Here is a 17,360-nt window from a genome sequence, read left to right on the forward strand (position 1 = left end):
CTTCATTTTTAAGATCAAGAATAATTCAAATTCAATCAGTTCAAAATGGTCAAAGTCAAATAAATACTGGTAATTTACGGTAATTACAAGAAACAGATTTCATGCGAAGTCACAGATCAGAAATTACAGAATCACTTACCGATTGATATGAATGTTTTTGTTTTCCTTCGTTTTTCAGCAGATTTTCGATAATTTTCATTCAGAAAAGTTTAATTTAGTCATATTTCTTTACTTTTATAAAATGTCGTGAATATTTCTCGATGAACGTTTAAAATCATCAACTATCTGTTTGACTTGCGAAGATGAATGACATCGCGAAGTTGGAATATCTTTCGCTAGTTTCAAAGATCAGCATCGAGTTGGGTAACCATTATGATCTCAATGACCAAGACTTGGGTAAGTTTTCTATCATTTTCATATATTAAAATGTTACTGTGATTCGGTTTCATTGTAATTTTATACTGTTCGCAGCTAAATTCATCATTCACTTATCCAAGGACTGCGATGGTTTCGAACAATTCAAAGCTAAACTGGTTGAAAATGGAGCCGAGTTTTCGGTACGTAAATTCAGATTTATTTTCAATACCATTTATTTCAACTCTCACTCAAATGTATTTCTATTTTAGGACTCGTTTATCCAAAACATACTACGTATCATCCAACACATGAAACCTAAAATATCCAAACCGAATGGAATAGACGATAAACCCGAAGAAGCGGAAAAAGAACAGAAACTAAGTCGATCGCCAAGTCCACTCAATGAGAAAAAGATATTAGCAGAACCTCCTTTAAAAGAAAAAGTGAAAAAGAGAAGTCGAAGCAGAGAGCCCGAAAGTTCCAGGGATAAATACAGAAAACGAAGTAGAAGTCGTGAACGACGTAGAAGCAGAAGTCGAGACAGGAAAAGGAGCAGGAGTAGAAGTAACGATAGAAGAAAAGGCTACAACGATAGAAGAAGAAATAGAAGAAGTAGAAGCAGAAGTTACGACCGAAGAAGACGAAACCGAAGTAGAAGTAAAGAAAGGAGAAGAAGCAGAAGTAACGAAAGAAGAAGAAGTAGAAGTAATGATAGAAGAAGAGATAGGGGTAGAGATAGAATAGAAGTAACTTCGGCTAGAAGTCCTAAACGAAATCCTTCTCCTGATAATATCGAAATGCGAATTCGTGAAAGACATCAGTTGGACTTACCTGGTGATAAGAATAATGTGAAGAAAGTCAAACGTATTTCGTCTCCTGAAAGATGGGAGTTGAAACAGGTATGAATTTTCTGAAGTATTTGATTGTAAAAATTAACATGTTGATGAAATGTTGATTATTAACATATTTTATGCTATTTGTATAGATGTTGGCTGCGAACTGTATCGATAAAAGTGAACTTCCTGATTTCGACGAAGTGACAGGAATTCTTCCTAAAGAAGATAGTGACGAAGAAGACGTCGAGATCGAAATCGTCGAAGAAGAACCGCCATTTTTACACGGTCATGGTCGTAATGTTCACGAATTGAGTCCTGTAAGTGTTTATCTTGTTTTGTGAATTTCATCTCGTTGGTATTTTTAATCTAAAATAACCGCTTGTAGGTTCGTATCGTTAAAAATCCTGATGGATCTCTGGCTCAAGCTGCCATGATGCAGAGTGCCCTTGCCAAGGAGCGTAGAGAGCAGAAAATGATAGCTCGAGAACAAGAGGTTGACTCAGCTCCGACCAATTCGAATAAAAACTGGATCGATCCGTTGCCTGAACGTAAGTATTTCATCATTCGGTGAAGCATAACTGCCATGTTTGATTATTATAATTTGTAATATTTACAGCTGAAAATAAGAACATGATTGGAACCTCTCGTGGAATCGGTATCAGTTCTCAGGAAATTCCAGAATGGAAAAAACATGTGATAGGAGGAAAGAAGAGCTCTTTCGGAAAGAAAACAAATTTAACTATTTTAGAGCAACGTCAAAGTCTTCCGATTTACAAACTGAAAGATGATTTGATCAAAGTAGGTTTTATTTAACTGATTCGAATCGAAATGAAAGCTACGTGTGATATTTTATCAACGTTTTTTTTTAAATTTTAAAATAGGCTGTAGCTGAAAATCAAATATTGATCGTTATCGGTGAAACTGGTTCGGGCAAGACTACTCAAATTACTCAATACTTGGCCGAAGCTGGATTTACCTCGAGAGGTAAAATCGGTTGTACTCAGCCGAGAAGAGTGGCTGCCATGTCGGTTGCGAAAAGAGTAGCCGAAGAATTCGGTTGTCGATTAGGCCAAGAGGTCGGTTACACTATTCGTTTCGAAGATTGTACCAGTTCTGAAACCATGATAAAGTGAGTGTTCGTTCAATTGATATTATTAAATTCGTAAAGACATATTTTATCAACGTGTTATTTTTTGCAGATACATGACGGACGGTATGTTGCTGAGAGAATGCTTGGTCGATTTAGATTTATCGAATTACGCGGTTATTATGTTGGATGAAGCTCACGAAAGAACCATTCACACCGATGTACTGTTCGGTAAGGATTTTGAAACTTATTCAAGAGCTAAGTTTCGTTTCGAAAGCATCGATACTGATTTACGTTATTTCTGCGCAGGTTTATTGAAGCAAGCCGTTCAAAGAAGGCCAGAACTGAAACTAATCGTAACCTCGGCCACTTTGGACTCGATGAAATTCTCTCAGTATTTCTTCAAAGCTCCCATATTCACGATTCCTGGTCGTACTTTCCCTGTAGACGTTCTTTATACAAAAGAACCCGAAACCGATTACCTGGACGCAGCTTTGATCACAGTGATGCAAATCCACTTGAGAGAACCACCCGGCGACGTATTGCTGTTTTTAACCGGTCAAGAAGAAATCGACACAGCTTGTGAAATTCTATACGAAAGAATGAAGAAACTAGGACCCGATGTACCGGATTTAATCATCTTACCTGTATATTCGGCTTTGCCTAGCGAAATGCAAACTCGTATTTTCGAAGCTGCTCCTCCCGGTTCGAGAAAAGTACGTAAAATGTTCATCCCGCGTACTTTTATATTTGTACTCCGACGACTGATTTATTAATCTGGTTCGAATTACAGGTCGTAATAGCCACGAATATTGCCGAAACATCTTTAACAATCGACGGTATATTTTACGTAGTCGATCCGGGATTCGTTAAGCAGAAAGTGTATAATTCGAAAAGTGGAATGGATTCGTTGGTGGTTACGCCGATTTCTCAAGCTCAAGCTAAACAAAGAGCCGGACGTGCTGGTCGAACTGGACCAGGAAAATGCTACAGATTGTATACAGAACGTGCCTATCGGGATGAGATGTTACCTACACCTGTTCCTGAAATTCAAAGAACTAATTTAGCCACCACTGTACGTAATTTAGAGCTTTTTCCACGTTTTGAAAATTTAGAAACTAGAACGAATGATGCTAAGTTTAACTTTTTTTTGTAGGTATTGCAACTTAAAACTATGGGAATTAACGACCTGTTGAATTTCGATTTCATGGACGCTCCTCCGGTGGACAGTTTAATCGAAGCTTTAGGACAATTGCATTCGCTCAGTGCTCTCGATAGCGAAGGTTTACTCACCAGATTAGGACGAAGAGTAAGTGAACGATTTGTTTACTGAACCTTTCTATTGGATGAATTTGGCTAAATGTTGATTATTTTCCAGATGGCTGAATTCCCATTGGAACCGAACTTGGCGAAAATGTTGATTATGTCGTTAAATCTGCAATGTTCCGATGAAGTATTGACCATTGTATCAATGCTTTCCGTTCAAAATGTATTCTATAGACCGAAAGACAAACAAGCTTTGGCTGATGCCAAGAAAGCTAAATTCAATCAAGTCGAAGGCGACCATTTAACCTTATTAGCTGTGTTCAACTCGTGGAAAAATAATAAATTCAGTAACGCCTGGTGTTACGAAAACTTCGTTCAGATTAGAACCCTGAAAAGAGCTCAAGATGTCAGGAAACAATTACTGGGCATAATGGATAGGTATAATTCGATTTTTGATTTTTTTATAACCACAATTGATATTGATCATGATTGCTTACGGTTTTTTTTTTTTTTTTGGTACTCGATTTCAGGCATAAATTGGATGTAGTTCCTGCTGAGAAGAATACAGTTCTGATACAGAAAGCGATATGCTCGGGTTTCTTCAGAAATGCGGCTAAAAAAGATCCTCAGGAAGGATACAGGACCTTGGTCGATAGTCAAGTTGTATATATTCATCCTAGTTCGGCGTTATTCAACAGGCAACCCGAATGGTATTTCAATTTTTTTTACTAGTAAATGTAAGGTGAAAATCCTAAATGTAGCCACCTGAAGGTTTTTTTCTCAGATAGATGCAACCTGGCGAGCAAAAGATAACACTTGTTGGCTTCAAAATCGTATCACTTGAAAGCAAAAAAGTCTCCCTTTTAAAAAAAATTGTCCAAAAGTTCAGCTTTTTTCTGGAAATTGCCAAAAAAAAAACCTTTTTTTTGCTGAAATTGTCAAAGTCTTGCTTTTTGACAAAAATTGTAAAAATGTTCATTTCGTTGCCAAAAAGTTGCAAAATTACTCCCAATTTTTTAAAATTGAAAAAACACTTTTTTTGGTCATTATTTTTCTGCATTAAAATGTTTTTTCGTTTTTTTGGTTTGGTACTTTTTCAAGCACTTTTGGTTACCCAAATTACTTTTTTTATACCAAAAATCAACTACGAGCCCTGAACTGTATATTTTGTGATGAGTGCAGTAATGTTGAATTTTGCCAGCTCAACCCATTGTGACTACTTTTGAGTAGGTGGCCACATTTAAGCATTTCACCTTACTACAAAATGGATTATCATACGCCTAGTACTACCTACTAACTCGATTTTTTTTTTTTTCAAAGGGTCGTCTATCACGAACTTATCCAAACAACCAAGGAATACATGCACGAAGTGACGGCTATCGATCCCAAATGGCTTGTGGAATTTGCTCCAGCCTTTTTCAGATTCAGTGATCCTACGAAATTAAGTAAATTCAAGAAAAACCAACGCCTGGAACCATTATACAACAAATACGAAGAACCTAATGCGTGGAGAATTTCTCGAGTCCGAAGAAGAAGGAATTAAAACTGCCTGGTTTGATCATTTATTTATCATCTATTATCAACGGAGCGGAGTTTCTTTTCAATTTTGAATGATGTCGATTTGAGAGTGGAACTGCGGTAGAAGGGTAGACCTAAAAATGAAAGAGGACAGTGGTCTTGTGTCTTTCTTAGTTGTCCATCTTGTTGAGATACTCTTCCTCTTGACGTTGAATGATGATGAGATCGTTTGTGGGGAATCTCCGCATGTTCGAATTTGTACTTGTTTTTTTCTATGTGTGTAACAAACTAGCAATATACGAATATTGTTCATTTTAATGAAGTATTCATTCATCGGTGTAGTTGATAAATATTTTCGAATCCACTTGATTGAGAAAAAAAAAGACAGTATTGATATTCTCGATATTTATTGAATGAAATGTGGAAATCAGTAGGTTTATTCAATTAATATTTCGAGTTTGTTTCGATCGATCAATACTGATTCTTATTCTAAAAAATCAAATTGAATTCAAAATTGAAAGTCGAAAAATAATCTTTAAATAAAAACAAAATCTCATAAGGTTTCTTTAAAAAAAAAATGAATCTTTTAATTTTAAAAGTGATGAAAAAGAACAAGAAAAAGGGGGAAAAATACGAAAATGAAACGAAATTCTATAAACGCATTATCTAGGGTAGGTATACCAAATTAAAATAACAAACTTTCATAATTTAAAAAATTTTATGACCGTTTGCTATGAATACATGTAAATACAATAATAGCTTTAAAAACAATTAATTCAACACACCACAGCTTAGAAATTAAAGTTATTGGAAAAACCATGATCAAAATTCAAGGAACTTTTGATCATGGGACGGTATCACAACAAAAATTTGAATCACATTTTATTTTTTAAAAAAAAGAAGAAAAACATTTTTAGATCACTGCTGCTCTTCCTTCCATTCTATAATAGATGTGATCCAGGGAACGACAGCAATCTAATCGTGAAGATCATCTTTATTACTTAACGTAGGATTTGCCACGGAGTTGGTCTTCTCAATCTCAAGAAACTTCTCTATCTGAGACGAAAACGGGATCGACGACCATATTTTCGTTTTATGTTTGTAGTGATACCACAAACCTGCATCGACTAATGCTGCCTTGATCGTATTCGTTTCACGCTCATCTCGCTGTATCAATGATGTAGGTTGAGTCTTCAATTAATCCGATTTCGTTTTCATCTTTTTTCGCTGTATCAATAATGCACGTCGAGTTTTAATTTTAAATTTATCCGATTCAGTTTCCATCTGTTGGAATTCATTTTAAAAAAAATTAAACATGGTACAAATTAGATAGGTACATTTAAATATTTTTTATTTATGTACATTTCACAATGTATCCTATACATTTACAGTAATCTGAGTAATCGTACCGCTACTGTGTTTTGGTAGTTGATACTTACAATTGCTATTTCCTCATAAAGTATTTCTCTAGCTGTTTCTATACCTTGGACGTAACTAGCATCGTTAGGACTTTTTCTGCAGCCTTTTTCAATTTTGTTTCAAGCCGGATGATTCTTTCACTCTGAAAGCAAGGCATCAAGCGAAAATTAATAAGATTGAGTGCTGAACAAACAAAATAAAAGAACAGAACTTACTGATATCGAAGGTTTTGAAGAATGATTAGTCGACCCTTCGGTGCTATAATTCCTACTGGAGTTCAGAATCCACAATGTAAATCTTTCTGGACTCGCCGCATTTGGAATGAATGGCGCTATATTCTTTAGAATTGACGTCTTCATTCTGTACATGCTTATCTGAAACCAGTTGAAAATTTATTTATATTGAATTATGGCGGAAAGATCGAAAGAAATGAAAGAATTACGAAGTTGAACTTTCAACTTTGATTGAGATTTCGTTTCACGCAGTGTATTTACGGTATTTACAGTATTTTTCGTTACATATTTTTATTGATTTGCATTTTTTTCCATTTTCGATTCTACAACATATCATCTGTGACATCGGAAATCAACAGAAACAACTCATGCGCAAATTAATTTTTGTACGCATTCGCGCCAAAACATTTTGAACGAGCAAAAATTTTTCTTGTTGTGGTTTGATTTCTCGATTTCATTGCTTATCATACTCAGAAAGCTATAATTAACGTATTTTAAATTAATTTAAAGGTAAAATTAAGTTCAGTGGATGTGTTAATTAGCAAATCGTCGCCATGTGGGATAAAATCACCTTGGGCTTCGATGCCGAAGAGGAGACGGTGAATTTCGGCTGCCGGAAAATGGCTGTCTGCAATTCAGCCGTATACGAAACCAACACTTTGGCTATATTTTCAAACGAAGTAAGTCTATCCGATTAATGTTTAAAAAGCATAAAACATTCGTAATGAGTTCCTTAATTGTTGCAGGAAGAAAACGCTGGCGATAAAATCCCCCAAGTTACATGTACAAGGTATTCAGGTTCAGACAGTGGTATAATCGTATCTATCAATGAAACCCTGGCCACTTTCAATAGCTCTGGCGATGAAATGAAAAACAAGTATACTTTCAACTCGACAATAGATTGTTTTGTAGTCACTTCTTCCGGATCTTTGGCATTTATCGCATTGAGTAACGGCGACTTGCACTGTTTAATATTAACGTCTAATAGAAATCCAGTTTTTTTAAGGTGAGTGTAGATTTGTCAAACGAAATGATATTTTTAGTTCATGTTGGTCTGAAATTACGTCATTTTTTTAGAAATATCGTGGGACAACTGAACGAGAGAACATTTACCAATATTTTTATCAGAGAAAATGATACTTGCTGTGATCTAATTCTAACTTCATCGGGTAGAAATATTTATAAGTAAGTTGTAGATTTACCCTGTATATTGGATATTTTGACACTACTTAATCGGTCATTTTATTGACAGAATCAAGAATTTAAATATCGCCGAATTGGTTCAAATATTTATATCTCAAACGCCGGAGAATATTGTTAAATTGACGGATACGTTGGTTGTTGAGGAAACTCCCTTACACGATGCGTATGAAAAAATACAAGTAAGATGAATTTCGGCTATGGGAGATTTCTGATTATCTATCAGTACGTTGATTGATTTTTCTTTTCGCAGATTATTCTATCGTACGAATATTACAAGTTCACTGAACGTCGATTATTAATTATTTGCGAATACGATACGAGGCAAGAATTATTAGTTTGGTCGGAAGACAACGATCTTCTTCATTCTTTATTTTTACCGCCGGAATGTAAATTGAAAAAGCTCCAAATGAATAAAGACGCAAAGTAAGCTATTTTGTAAAATTAGTAGGTATGCTAAATTAGTGAAAATTCTTCATTCTCCGTTTCCTTTCAGACTGATCTATGGACTTACTCATAATGGTTCTTTGTTGATCATTTGCGCCGAAACTTTTCAACCAATTTTACATCAACAGAATTTATCAATTTCCGATTTCGAAATCGTCAACGAGGAAGATGATAGTCTACTGGTTTTAAGAAATGATTCGCACCTGTTGCAGTTACTCTCCATGCCAGGGTTTCAGCCTAAATTCCAGCTTGAAGTAAACCCAGTATCGTTTTTGGCACGAAATCAGTCTTCATTGGATGATTTATTATACCTCGAAGGGCAGAAAAAAGATGCCGAAACGCTTGGCTCGATTCATTTAAAACTCGTCAGCGAAAGTCAGCCAGAATATAGGTAATTTAATTTGTTTGAAGAATTATTTGGTTATGTATTTCGTTAAACGATGAATTATTTTAGACTAGAGAGAATTCTGCGTCGGGGAAAATTCGAAGAAGCCGAAGAATTCGCTAGATCTTTCAACTTAGATATTGAAATCGTGTACAAGGCTCATTTAAAAACACTTTCCAATGATATCCAGCCATGGTCTAGTGGAAAAGTATCGCTTGAAGAAAGCAGCGCCAAGTTTAAAGATTTATTGAAGAAAGTTAAGGTAACCAAACTGTAAGATGCGACGGTTGCGCTAATGAACCGAAATAATGGAGGGTTTTTTTCACAGGATATCGAGTTTGTTGCACAATGCGCTGTTAATGCGATCTCATCTGATTATTCTTTGATGAAAGAAATTCTGAATTATGCTGAAAATCGTATTCGTATCCATCTCAGGGATAAGGTGAGTTGTTTATTTACACGATTATGATTTCGATGGAATTATTCTAACGTTAAAATATCACTTTACAGCGAGAAAAACCAACCAAAACGCTACAAGATCTTTATAATCAAATACGTAACGTGTTGCTCCGATTGAATACCTTCTTGGCCATCTCCGATCAAAATTTCAGCGCCGAAAAGTGGCTATCTTTTTACAAAGTGAACCTAATAGAAGAATGTCAGTCTCTTCTCAAACAAGTGAGTGTTTTCGTTGCATATTTCTGCGAGTTTTAAAAAGTATGTTTTTTAAATGATTGAATTTTTATTCGCAGGAGTGTCTGAATCAAGTGATTTTAATCTGGAGTCGACACGTTCACCAATTACGAGACAAACTGGCCTATGATCAAGCTATGTACTTCCTCAAAGCTATTCCTTCGTCGACCAATATCAAAGATGTGCTTCGCTGGTTACGTATATTTTTATCCGATTGTTTTGTCTTGTTTCCAAAAATGTTGCGAAACGTTGTCAATTGGTGTAAAGAAAAAGTCAAGTGAGTAGGACAATAATGTAAAGAGCTGGAGTAAATTTCGACATTTTTTTTTTCATGAATTTAATATTTTACAGCATGATGGAGTTACGCGGAGGACAAGAATGGCCTGAAAGTGGCGTTACCTTTTTGAAAGAATTGTTGAAAATCGTTCGACAAAATGTGCTCTCTTGTAAAATCTCGTCGGAAAATATTATTCAGTCTGAGTTCGGTAACGAGTCTCCTATTAAGGAAATCCTTTCGTATATAAAGATACTCAGTGAAATTACTATTATTAAGAAGAATCATTGCGTATTGGTCACAATCGCCGAATATACTCAGGTATTGGCAATTTGCGAAAATACTTCCTCTGTAAATTTGGAGGACGTGTAAGACAAAAAATTGACATTTTTATTTTTTCAGGACAACGATAAAGAAATAATTTTTACGATTTTGGATAAAATTCCGTTAGAAGAACTAAATTCCTTCGTGAACGGATTTTTGGCCAAGTTGATGTTGGAAAAGAATTTACACGGTGATGTCATAATTTCAGAGTATATTCAAGTAAGTTATTTTTTGCTACGTTCTCAGGACTCAGATGCAGAAAAAAGTAGCAAATTTAATTTTCTTGCCACAATTGTTAATCATCTGTTTTCTATTTTAGTGCCTTGTTGAAGGATCGGTGAACTGGTGGTATTGGGAAGAAGCCCCATGGGAAGGAAGAGTAGCTGTGTTGATAAATTGCATCTCAAGTATCGAGGTGTGTTTCATTTCATTATTATTCAATTTCACGAAGCTGGAGTTTTTATTTTCAAAGATCTACTATCCGAAAACTAAAATCCAAAGCATAAAATCTTAGCTACTTTTAAACTAACCGTTTGTAATATTTTTTCAATGTTCGCAGGAGAAATTAAAATGTGTATTGTGCGTTTTGAAATACTCTCCTGTGCCTTGGAGTTCGATTGTGAGCAATATCTGCGACGAAGCTCTCAAATACAAAAGCCCGCTCACCAAATTGATCAACGAACAGAAAAAATTAGTCAATTGTAAATTAATCTTGAAGAAATACGATCTAAAAGACAACGTGCTCACTAAATCACACGTTAGTTGGCTCCAATACGAGTTCTTGGGCGATTCTTACATCGAACTTTAATTCTTAACTCATTTCTGTTCAGGTCAATCGCATCATATTGTTTATATTTTCGCAAGCTCGCGATTCGATGCTGGACGACGCTTTACAAATCGCGAATACGTTTGATTTTGAGATGTGTACCGAAGTTTATAAACTCTTCGTTCAATATTTAATCGAAAAAGGGTAATTTTTGTATAGAAAGTATCTCTGTGGATGAAATTTATGTTTCCAATATGGTCGTTATCGTTTTATTTTTTCTTGCAGAGAATTCAACCAACTGCAGGCTTTCTTGGACGACGATAGCATATCTTTGAAGATAGTCGTTAAATGCTGTGAAAAAATCATCCTAAGGGCGCATTGTCTTTCGAAAGCAAAATGTTTTCGAGACGAGTACGAAAATTACATGGAGATCATAGATTCGGCCGATGCCAAGTTACTCAGAGCTCTTCAAAAACTCCAAGCTAACGGAGAACCTATTAAATCGGTCATTACCGCTGGTGTTTGTAAACAATTGAAATGTGTTCATTATCTTAATGTAAGTTGCCATTTATTTTATTTTTTAATTTTTTTGCTATGAATTTAAGTGTACAAAAAATACCTTTATTGTGATTTTTGTTTTATGCAGACTCATTACGATTGGGGTAACGTTGGAAATAATTTTAAGCTATCGCAGCAGAACAATATCTTGGAATATTGTTTAAAATCTTTATTAACGAGTAAGTAACAGTGATTTGAAAATACTTAAATCATTTGTACCTTGAATTCACCTCTTTTAAAAAAATTTTGTTCACAGATATGTCTCGTGAACCGAAATCAGTTGAAAAAGAAGCCCTCAAATTAGCCGAGTTAAGCTCCTACTTCGAATACACGAAGGAAGAAATTTATATCAAGTTCATTACACTGGCAACTCAGCAAAACGATACCTGCGTTGCGATGCACCTATCGAGGTAAGTTCTCGATAATTTTAATTTTTTCGAAATACTTCGTTTTTTGAACTGAAATAATTTTTTTTCATCTTCTGTTACCTTAGATGGCTACTTAAAGAAAACGAATTCACCGCTAACATCGCCAAACAGTTGATCAACTTGGCCTCCATCATTTTACAACACTGTATTGAAAGTACAGAGAAACCTTCGAATAACGTTGCCTTTGTTATACATCAGTTGATCGTATCCGGACTAAATACTTGTCCACCAGAATGGCTTAGCCAGGGATTGGAGATCAGCAATTGGTGTAAATTAACTCGACCATCGCAGAATGAATTTACATCCGAATCGGCCCCTGATACGTTGAATTATACTCATAGCATGAGTTTTACCAGCACCAAAGCTCTACTTACGGTTTATAATGTGTTTTTGTGTGAGTATTTGGATTTTTTTAAAAGTGCTTTTTAAAAAATTGACAAAAATTTCGTTTCTTTGAAAAAATTTCAAAAAACTGCGTTTCTACCTAAAATATCCCCCTTCCCTCCAAAAAAATCAGAAAGTCTCGTTTTTTGCCAAAATGCTGTAAAAATGTCTCGATTATTGAAAAAAAAAGTGTAGAAATATACTTTATTTTTTGCCAATAATTCCCAAAAGGTCTTTTTTGCTAAAAATCTCTAAGCCTTGCTTTTTTAATCAAAAGTTTTCAAAAATTCCCATTTTTCAGCAAAATTTCTAAAAATTGTCGGTTTTTCTGAAAAAATTCAGAAGTACTCGTATTGCTATTTTTTAAAAATAGTTCAAAATGGTTGCTTTTTGCCAAAAATTGTCATAAAAAAAATACACGAAGTCTCGTTTCCCAAAAATTGCTGCTTCTTGTTGAAAGTGTCAATTTTTTTTCTCCCTTCAAGATTAATTTATGCTTTTTATTTAAATTGAATTCGTAAAGACGTATAAAAATCAACGAAATGCGATTTAGTTGGAAAAACCCTTCCACAATTAAATGAAAAAGGCTCGTCGTATCATTTGAATGACTCATCGATGAGAACGCATTATTTTGTCAAGAATTTCTGATTCACTTCTATCTCTCTATTCATCTATTGACAAGTTTAGTTTTGAAAAAAAAATAACAATGGATTTGTTATCTACCCAGACTACGCATACCAGATTATATTCTGTTTCAAATACTTTACCAATTCTCCCCTTTTTCAAATCAAATACGCGATACCAAAATTATTTCTACTCATTCTCTTCATTTATAAATATTTTTGGGTTTTCAGCCGAAAATAATATGAAATCCGCATTCGGAAGCAGCGTCGAATCAAGTATAAATCAAACAACGGTAAGAAAAAAGAAGAAATTAGATGACGAGTTAAGTATTCAAATTTGCTCAATTTTGAGAAAAAATTTCACTTTCCAGGCACCGGATCAAATCTACCAAATGACAGATTTATTACAAAACTTGGTGAAAAACGAACAAGAACAAGTTTCAATGCAGGCGATAACCACTCTTCATTGGTCTCTTCTACATCATTGTTTCTTATCGAGTCAGCCTATGGTGCGAAACATATTGTGTCCTCACTGTCCTCTCATCGTCAACTTATTTGGATCATTATTAAATGTATCCATTTTTATAGGCTGAAGTATCACTGGTATCGCAAACGAAGATGTTGACTGCTCAGTGCATTTCAAAATTGCTGAAAAAGCTCATTGGTTCTAGACACTTGGATTGTCAGTTAGGATTAGCCCTTTTACACTATTTCCCTGTCGAAGAAGCTTCTAATTGGATTATGGAATCGACCAAAAAGTAATTAAATTTTCAAAAACTCATCGGTGCATTGATTGAATATACTGTGATGAATTTTTCATGTTTTCTCAGGTTTAGGCACGATTTCCAACGTTTATATTCGATCACCGAGCTCGGTATGGTGTATTTCCATAAGAATAAATGCACCGAACACTGGAATATAATTTATAAGCTACGTAAACAATGCGTATGGGGAAAGCAAATCATGGAATACGGATTTTCCTACAAAGGTTCGTTCGTTTATTGATCGATATGCCCAGAAAATGATTTTTTTACGAGTATTTCGTGTATTTACAGAGGCGTTCAGAGATAATCCTCAAGATCGTTGTCAGCTTTTACGTAAACTTATGTCTGTACCTTCGATGACGACCGCAACGTTGACTAAATATTGCAACGATGTGAATTTCGATTTGCAAAGTTGTCTTAAATTTTACCTAAAACACGTTTTGTTATCTTGGGAGCCAGAATTCGAAGTGAAAGTCGACGCAGTCACCGGAGAAAAAAGTATGTCTATTTTTTTTTTTTTTTTTTTTTTTTTGAATTAAAGAATTTATTTTGTTTTGAAAATTCGCTTCATCTCGATCGTTGATTTTATTTTCAGCTTTATTCATCAAACCTACTCAAGCCAAGTTGTTGCAGAAATGTCGAGAGATTTGTAGCTTGATTGAAAACACTAATGAAATGTACCAGTTAATCGCCGTCAACGTTTGTAATTCGGTATAGGATCAATTTTTTCAAATCGGTTGATCTTTTTAGAACTTTTACTAACTTTTTTTTTTATTCTTTGTGACAGGTGAATTACTATTATTACGAGGTATTTATGACATTGATTATTCTCCTGGAAGAGATGGGAATGAAACAAGATTCTAAGCTGTTCAGCATTTACCGAACTATTTTCTTGTTTTTAAATTCGTATCAAAGAATAAGGTAGGTGTTTTGGATTTGCTGCGATTCAACTATCGAAAGATTTGTTTTTAATTATGGATTACGTTTAAAAATTTTCAACGCAGTAAACCTCAAGAATTCGAGAAAGAACAATGGTACCAAATGTATCCGAATGAGCAATCTTTACCAGCCATATCCGAATACAGACTACCTTTTAAATTATTGTATTCTAAATTCTGCAAAGGAGATCCGTGGAAAATCATACGTAAGTAATATATTATCCAAATTTGCTCTTTTATTTCTGCAGTTAATCATTTTACGTATTTTCTGCGCAGAACACGAGTTAAATATCAACACCTATACCAAATGGTTCACTGTATTGGATGCTCTAGAGCTAGATAAAAATGTATTATGTTCGTTAGCCATCAATCAAATAGTAAGTTATAAAATAGTCTACGTCGATGGCTCAAACGATGAAAAAATCCTGCTGACGTCGCATTCGAATTGTTTTTTCCAGACTTCCGACGGTTTAATCGAACAAGAGATGACCAAAGAATGGTGTACGCATTTAAAAAATCAAAAATTATTAGCCGATGTGAAAGCCTGCGTAGATAACATCACGAATCTCGAGATGAGCTGTGCCTCTTTATACCACGTTGTTAATCATTTACCTCCTGGTAAGGAAGAAAATCACTTGGTAGGGGAAAAAATACCTATGCAGTGCTTAATGGACTTTTTTTCGCAGGTGCTGATCAATTGGCTGCAGCCAAGTTATGCCATGGGTACGCCAAACAATGGCGAGAAACTGAAAAATCCGACAAATCTGAAGCTGGATTTCAGAAGGTTGTATTCTTTTGTGGCGAATGTTTCAGTGAACTGATTCGTTAACTAATTGATTCGATTTTCGGTGTTACAGGTGCTCAAAAAATATCTCACTATCTCGACGACTCATATATTATACATTCATAATCTAAGAAAACCGCAATACCTTCAACTTGTACTGAAACCTTACGAACTGTTGATTGCCATCTACGGAGACCCTGTTATTTTACAGAAAAATACCGGAAACGTGATCATGTTTCCAGGTGAGTGGTCTATTTTAAAATCACCTCCTTTCGATGGCTAATTTTTAAAAACCATTTGTAAATTTTCCAAAGATATAAACAAAGCTGCCGAAGAAATCAGTCAGATGCACAAAATAGACGTTATGAAAGTACGTATGGAATTACTGGAAGAGTGGCTTCAACCTGAGAATTTCATAGCCAACGTATCCTGCGACGAAACGATGATCAAGCAGCATCAAGGCGACAGCGTTGTAGAAGCTAAATTCTCCGACGTCGAGTATCAGAATTTCCAAAGGTTATTGTCGTATTTGAAATCAAACTACATATATTTCAATTTCTTGTGATTTTCGTTCGATAATTTTGGTTAATTTTACAGAGCTTGTTACGTAATCGAAAGAGATATCGTTTCGTTCGGCAAATACCTGGTTGGAATTGTTTTCGATCAAAATTCCGACGACTCGAAACCAGTCAGTGTGAGATTACGAGCATTGCAATGCTTATACGCCGTCTGTTCGCCGGATATTTTGGAACAGATTACCGAACGATCGTTGGATAAATTAAGGTAAATGAAGAGTTAGAATTATTACATTAAATGCTAGTTTGAATTAGTTTTTAATAATTTATCGATAATTTCTTCATAAAGGGATCTATTAAACACGTTGAAATTCGTCATGGAGCTAGAAGTTCTCGGTTTGACGTATTCGGTACCGATGTTTGAATCATGCGATAAACCAGAAATCGCCAGATCTCTGCTAACGTTAAAGAATCCAAAAGCTATTAGACTAGCGGCTCATCTATGTCGACATTTTAATATCGATCAGAGCGCGATATGGAATTTAATCCTGAGCAAAATGTGTGATTATGAAATGGTAAGCGAATTAGAACTAGACGAATAATAAAGAACATTTTATTTAGACGAATAACTGTACAAATATTATAATACACTATTCTACAACTAGGTTAAAGAGCTCGCCCAAGTTTTACCCGATTTATCGGATAATTATCATACGTTAGACTTGACGGTATTTGAAAAATCATGGAATACGGTGCTGAAGTTACCATTGGAAAAAGGTATAAAACCCAACCTCCCTTTTGACTTAAGTTTAACCCATAAACGAGATATCTAATGGATTTTGTTTTACGTTGTTTTCAGCACCGGCATTTTTATCAGCCGAAGACACCGAGATGATCGAAAGAAGCGTCGAGTTGATTTATTTTTGCCCAATTATCGATCAAATTGACGTGGAATCGATCAAAAAACAATGTTTAAAAATTAACCGATCTGATCTGGCTGATAATATTTGTACCGTGAATTTATAAGTTGTGTGTTTTATTGGACTAAGTTTGTTTTTCGTAGTGTCAGTTTTTTGCTAAGTTTTTTTTACAGTGTAATTTTTTCGTGTAATCAAGTTTTCTTTTTTAATCAAACACTGCCGCCCATTTCTTTTTGTACTCTGGCTCGTAGTTCGTCTAGTTTTTTCTTACGTGCTTGTTCTTTAACTTCTTCCAGCATTCGCATGTCGTCTTCGCTCTGAGGTATGTTGTTCATTTTGTATAAATGTACCAAATCTTTCTCGTAAACGGCTGGATTGCTGAAGTACGTGAATATGGCGACGGGAAAGAATACGTAGACGAACATTTTCGTCGTTTCCCATTTCCATCGATCGAACCTGATTTTCATTGTTGAGCTAGAAATTGAAATAGCGGGAAATGTGAGTAGTGACTGTGTAAAAGGTGCAAGGATTGTGTTGTCATGATGGAAGTTCGATGCTTACCCTGAGTGGTGATGGAATTCAGGATTCCTGAACCGGAGTCGAGTTTGATGATGAAATTGGACGATTTATGCGTTCAAATT

General features: G+C 35.1%; 2 protein-coding genes and 1 long non-coding RNA gene across 3 annotated transcripts; 2 read left to right on the plus strand and 1 right to left on the minus strand.

Annotated features, from left to right (window-relative positions):
* The first annotated feature begins 163 nt into the window (after positions 1 to 163).
* LOC135834154 (ATP-dependent RNA helicase DHX8-like) lies at positions 164 to 5,382 on the plus strand. The gene is made up of 14 exons (XM_065348023.1): positions 164 to 396; positions 472 to 557; positions 627 to 1,256; positions 1,343 to 1,510; positions 1,579 to 1,741; positions 1,810 to 1,991; positions 2,075 to 2,322; positions 2,393 to 2,511; positions 2,590 to 2,996; positions 3,074 to 3,355; positions 3,437 to 3,589; positions 3,659 to 3,984; positions 4,077 to 4,256; positions 4,867 to 5,382. Exons 1-14 carry the CDS (start codon positions 303 to 305, stop codon positions 5,087 to 5,089), a joined length of 3,261 nt encoding a protein of 1,086 aa, XP_065204095.1. The 5' UTR covers positions 164 to 302; the 3' UTR covers positions 5,090 to 5,382.
* Positions 5,383 to 5,439: 57 nt separating this feature from the next.
* LOC135834499 (uncharacterized) lies at positions 5,440 to 6,998 on the minus strand. The gene is made up of 3 exons (XR_010556685.1): positions 6,699 to 6,998; positions 6,504 to 6,625; positions 5,440 to 6,348 (listed from the first exon to the last, which is right to left on the minus strand). It is a non-coding gene; the product is annotated as an uncharacterized LOC135834499 (long non-coding RNA).
* Positions 6,999 to 7,119: 121 nt separating this feature from the next.
* rod (rough deal) lies at positions 7,120 to 16,957 on the plus strand. Its single transcript, XM_065347934.1, has 36 exons — positions 7,120 to 7,396; positions 7,463 to 7,722; positions 7,794 to 7,901; positions 7,969 to 8,098; positions 8,170 to 8,342; positions 8,413 to 8,754; positions 8,818 to 9,010; positions 9,077 to 9,190; positions 9,259 to 9,426; positions 9,501 to 9,718; positions 9,793 to 10,036; positions 10,118 to 10,258; positions 10,359 to 10,454; positions 10,599 to 10,796; positions 10,870 to 11,009; positions 11,091 to 11,361; positions 11,452 to 11,542; positions 11,620 to 11,773; positions 11,857 to 12,185; positions 13,030 to 13,091; positions 13,170 to 13,307; positions 13,387 to 13,556; positions 13,629 to 13,786; positions 13,854 to 14,060; positions 14,158 to 14,273; positions 14,350 to 14,483; positions 14,567 to 14,706; positions 14,777 to 14,877; positions 14,959 to 15,118; positions 15,187 to 15,284; positions 15,358 to 15,526; positions 15,599 to 15,800; positions 15,882 to 16,067; positions 16,149 to 16,374; positions 16,465 to 16,576; positions 16,659 to 16,957. The coding sequence occupies exons 1-36, from the start codon at positions 7,271 to 7,273 to the stop codon at positions 16,823 to 16,825; spliced, it is 6,042 nt and encodes a 2,013-aa protein (XP_065204006.1). The 5' UTR covers positions 7,120 to 7,270; the 3' UTR covers positions 16,826 to 16,957.
* The last annotated feature ends 403 nt before the right edge of the window (positions 16,958 to 17,360 follow it).

The sequence above is a fragment of the Planococcus citri genome, chromosome 1 (assembly GCF_950023065.1).
Source record: "Planococcus citri chromosome 1, ihPlaCitr1.1, whole genome shotgun sequence".
Lineage (NCBI taxonomy): Eukaryota > Metazoa > Arthropoda > Insecta > Hemiptera > Pseudococcidae > Planococcus > Planococcus citri.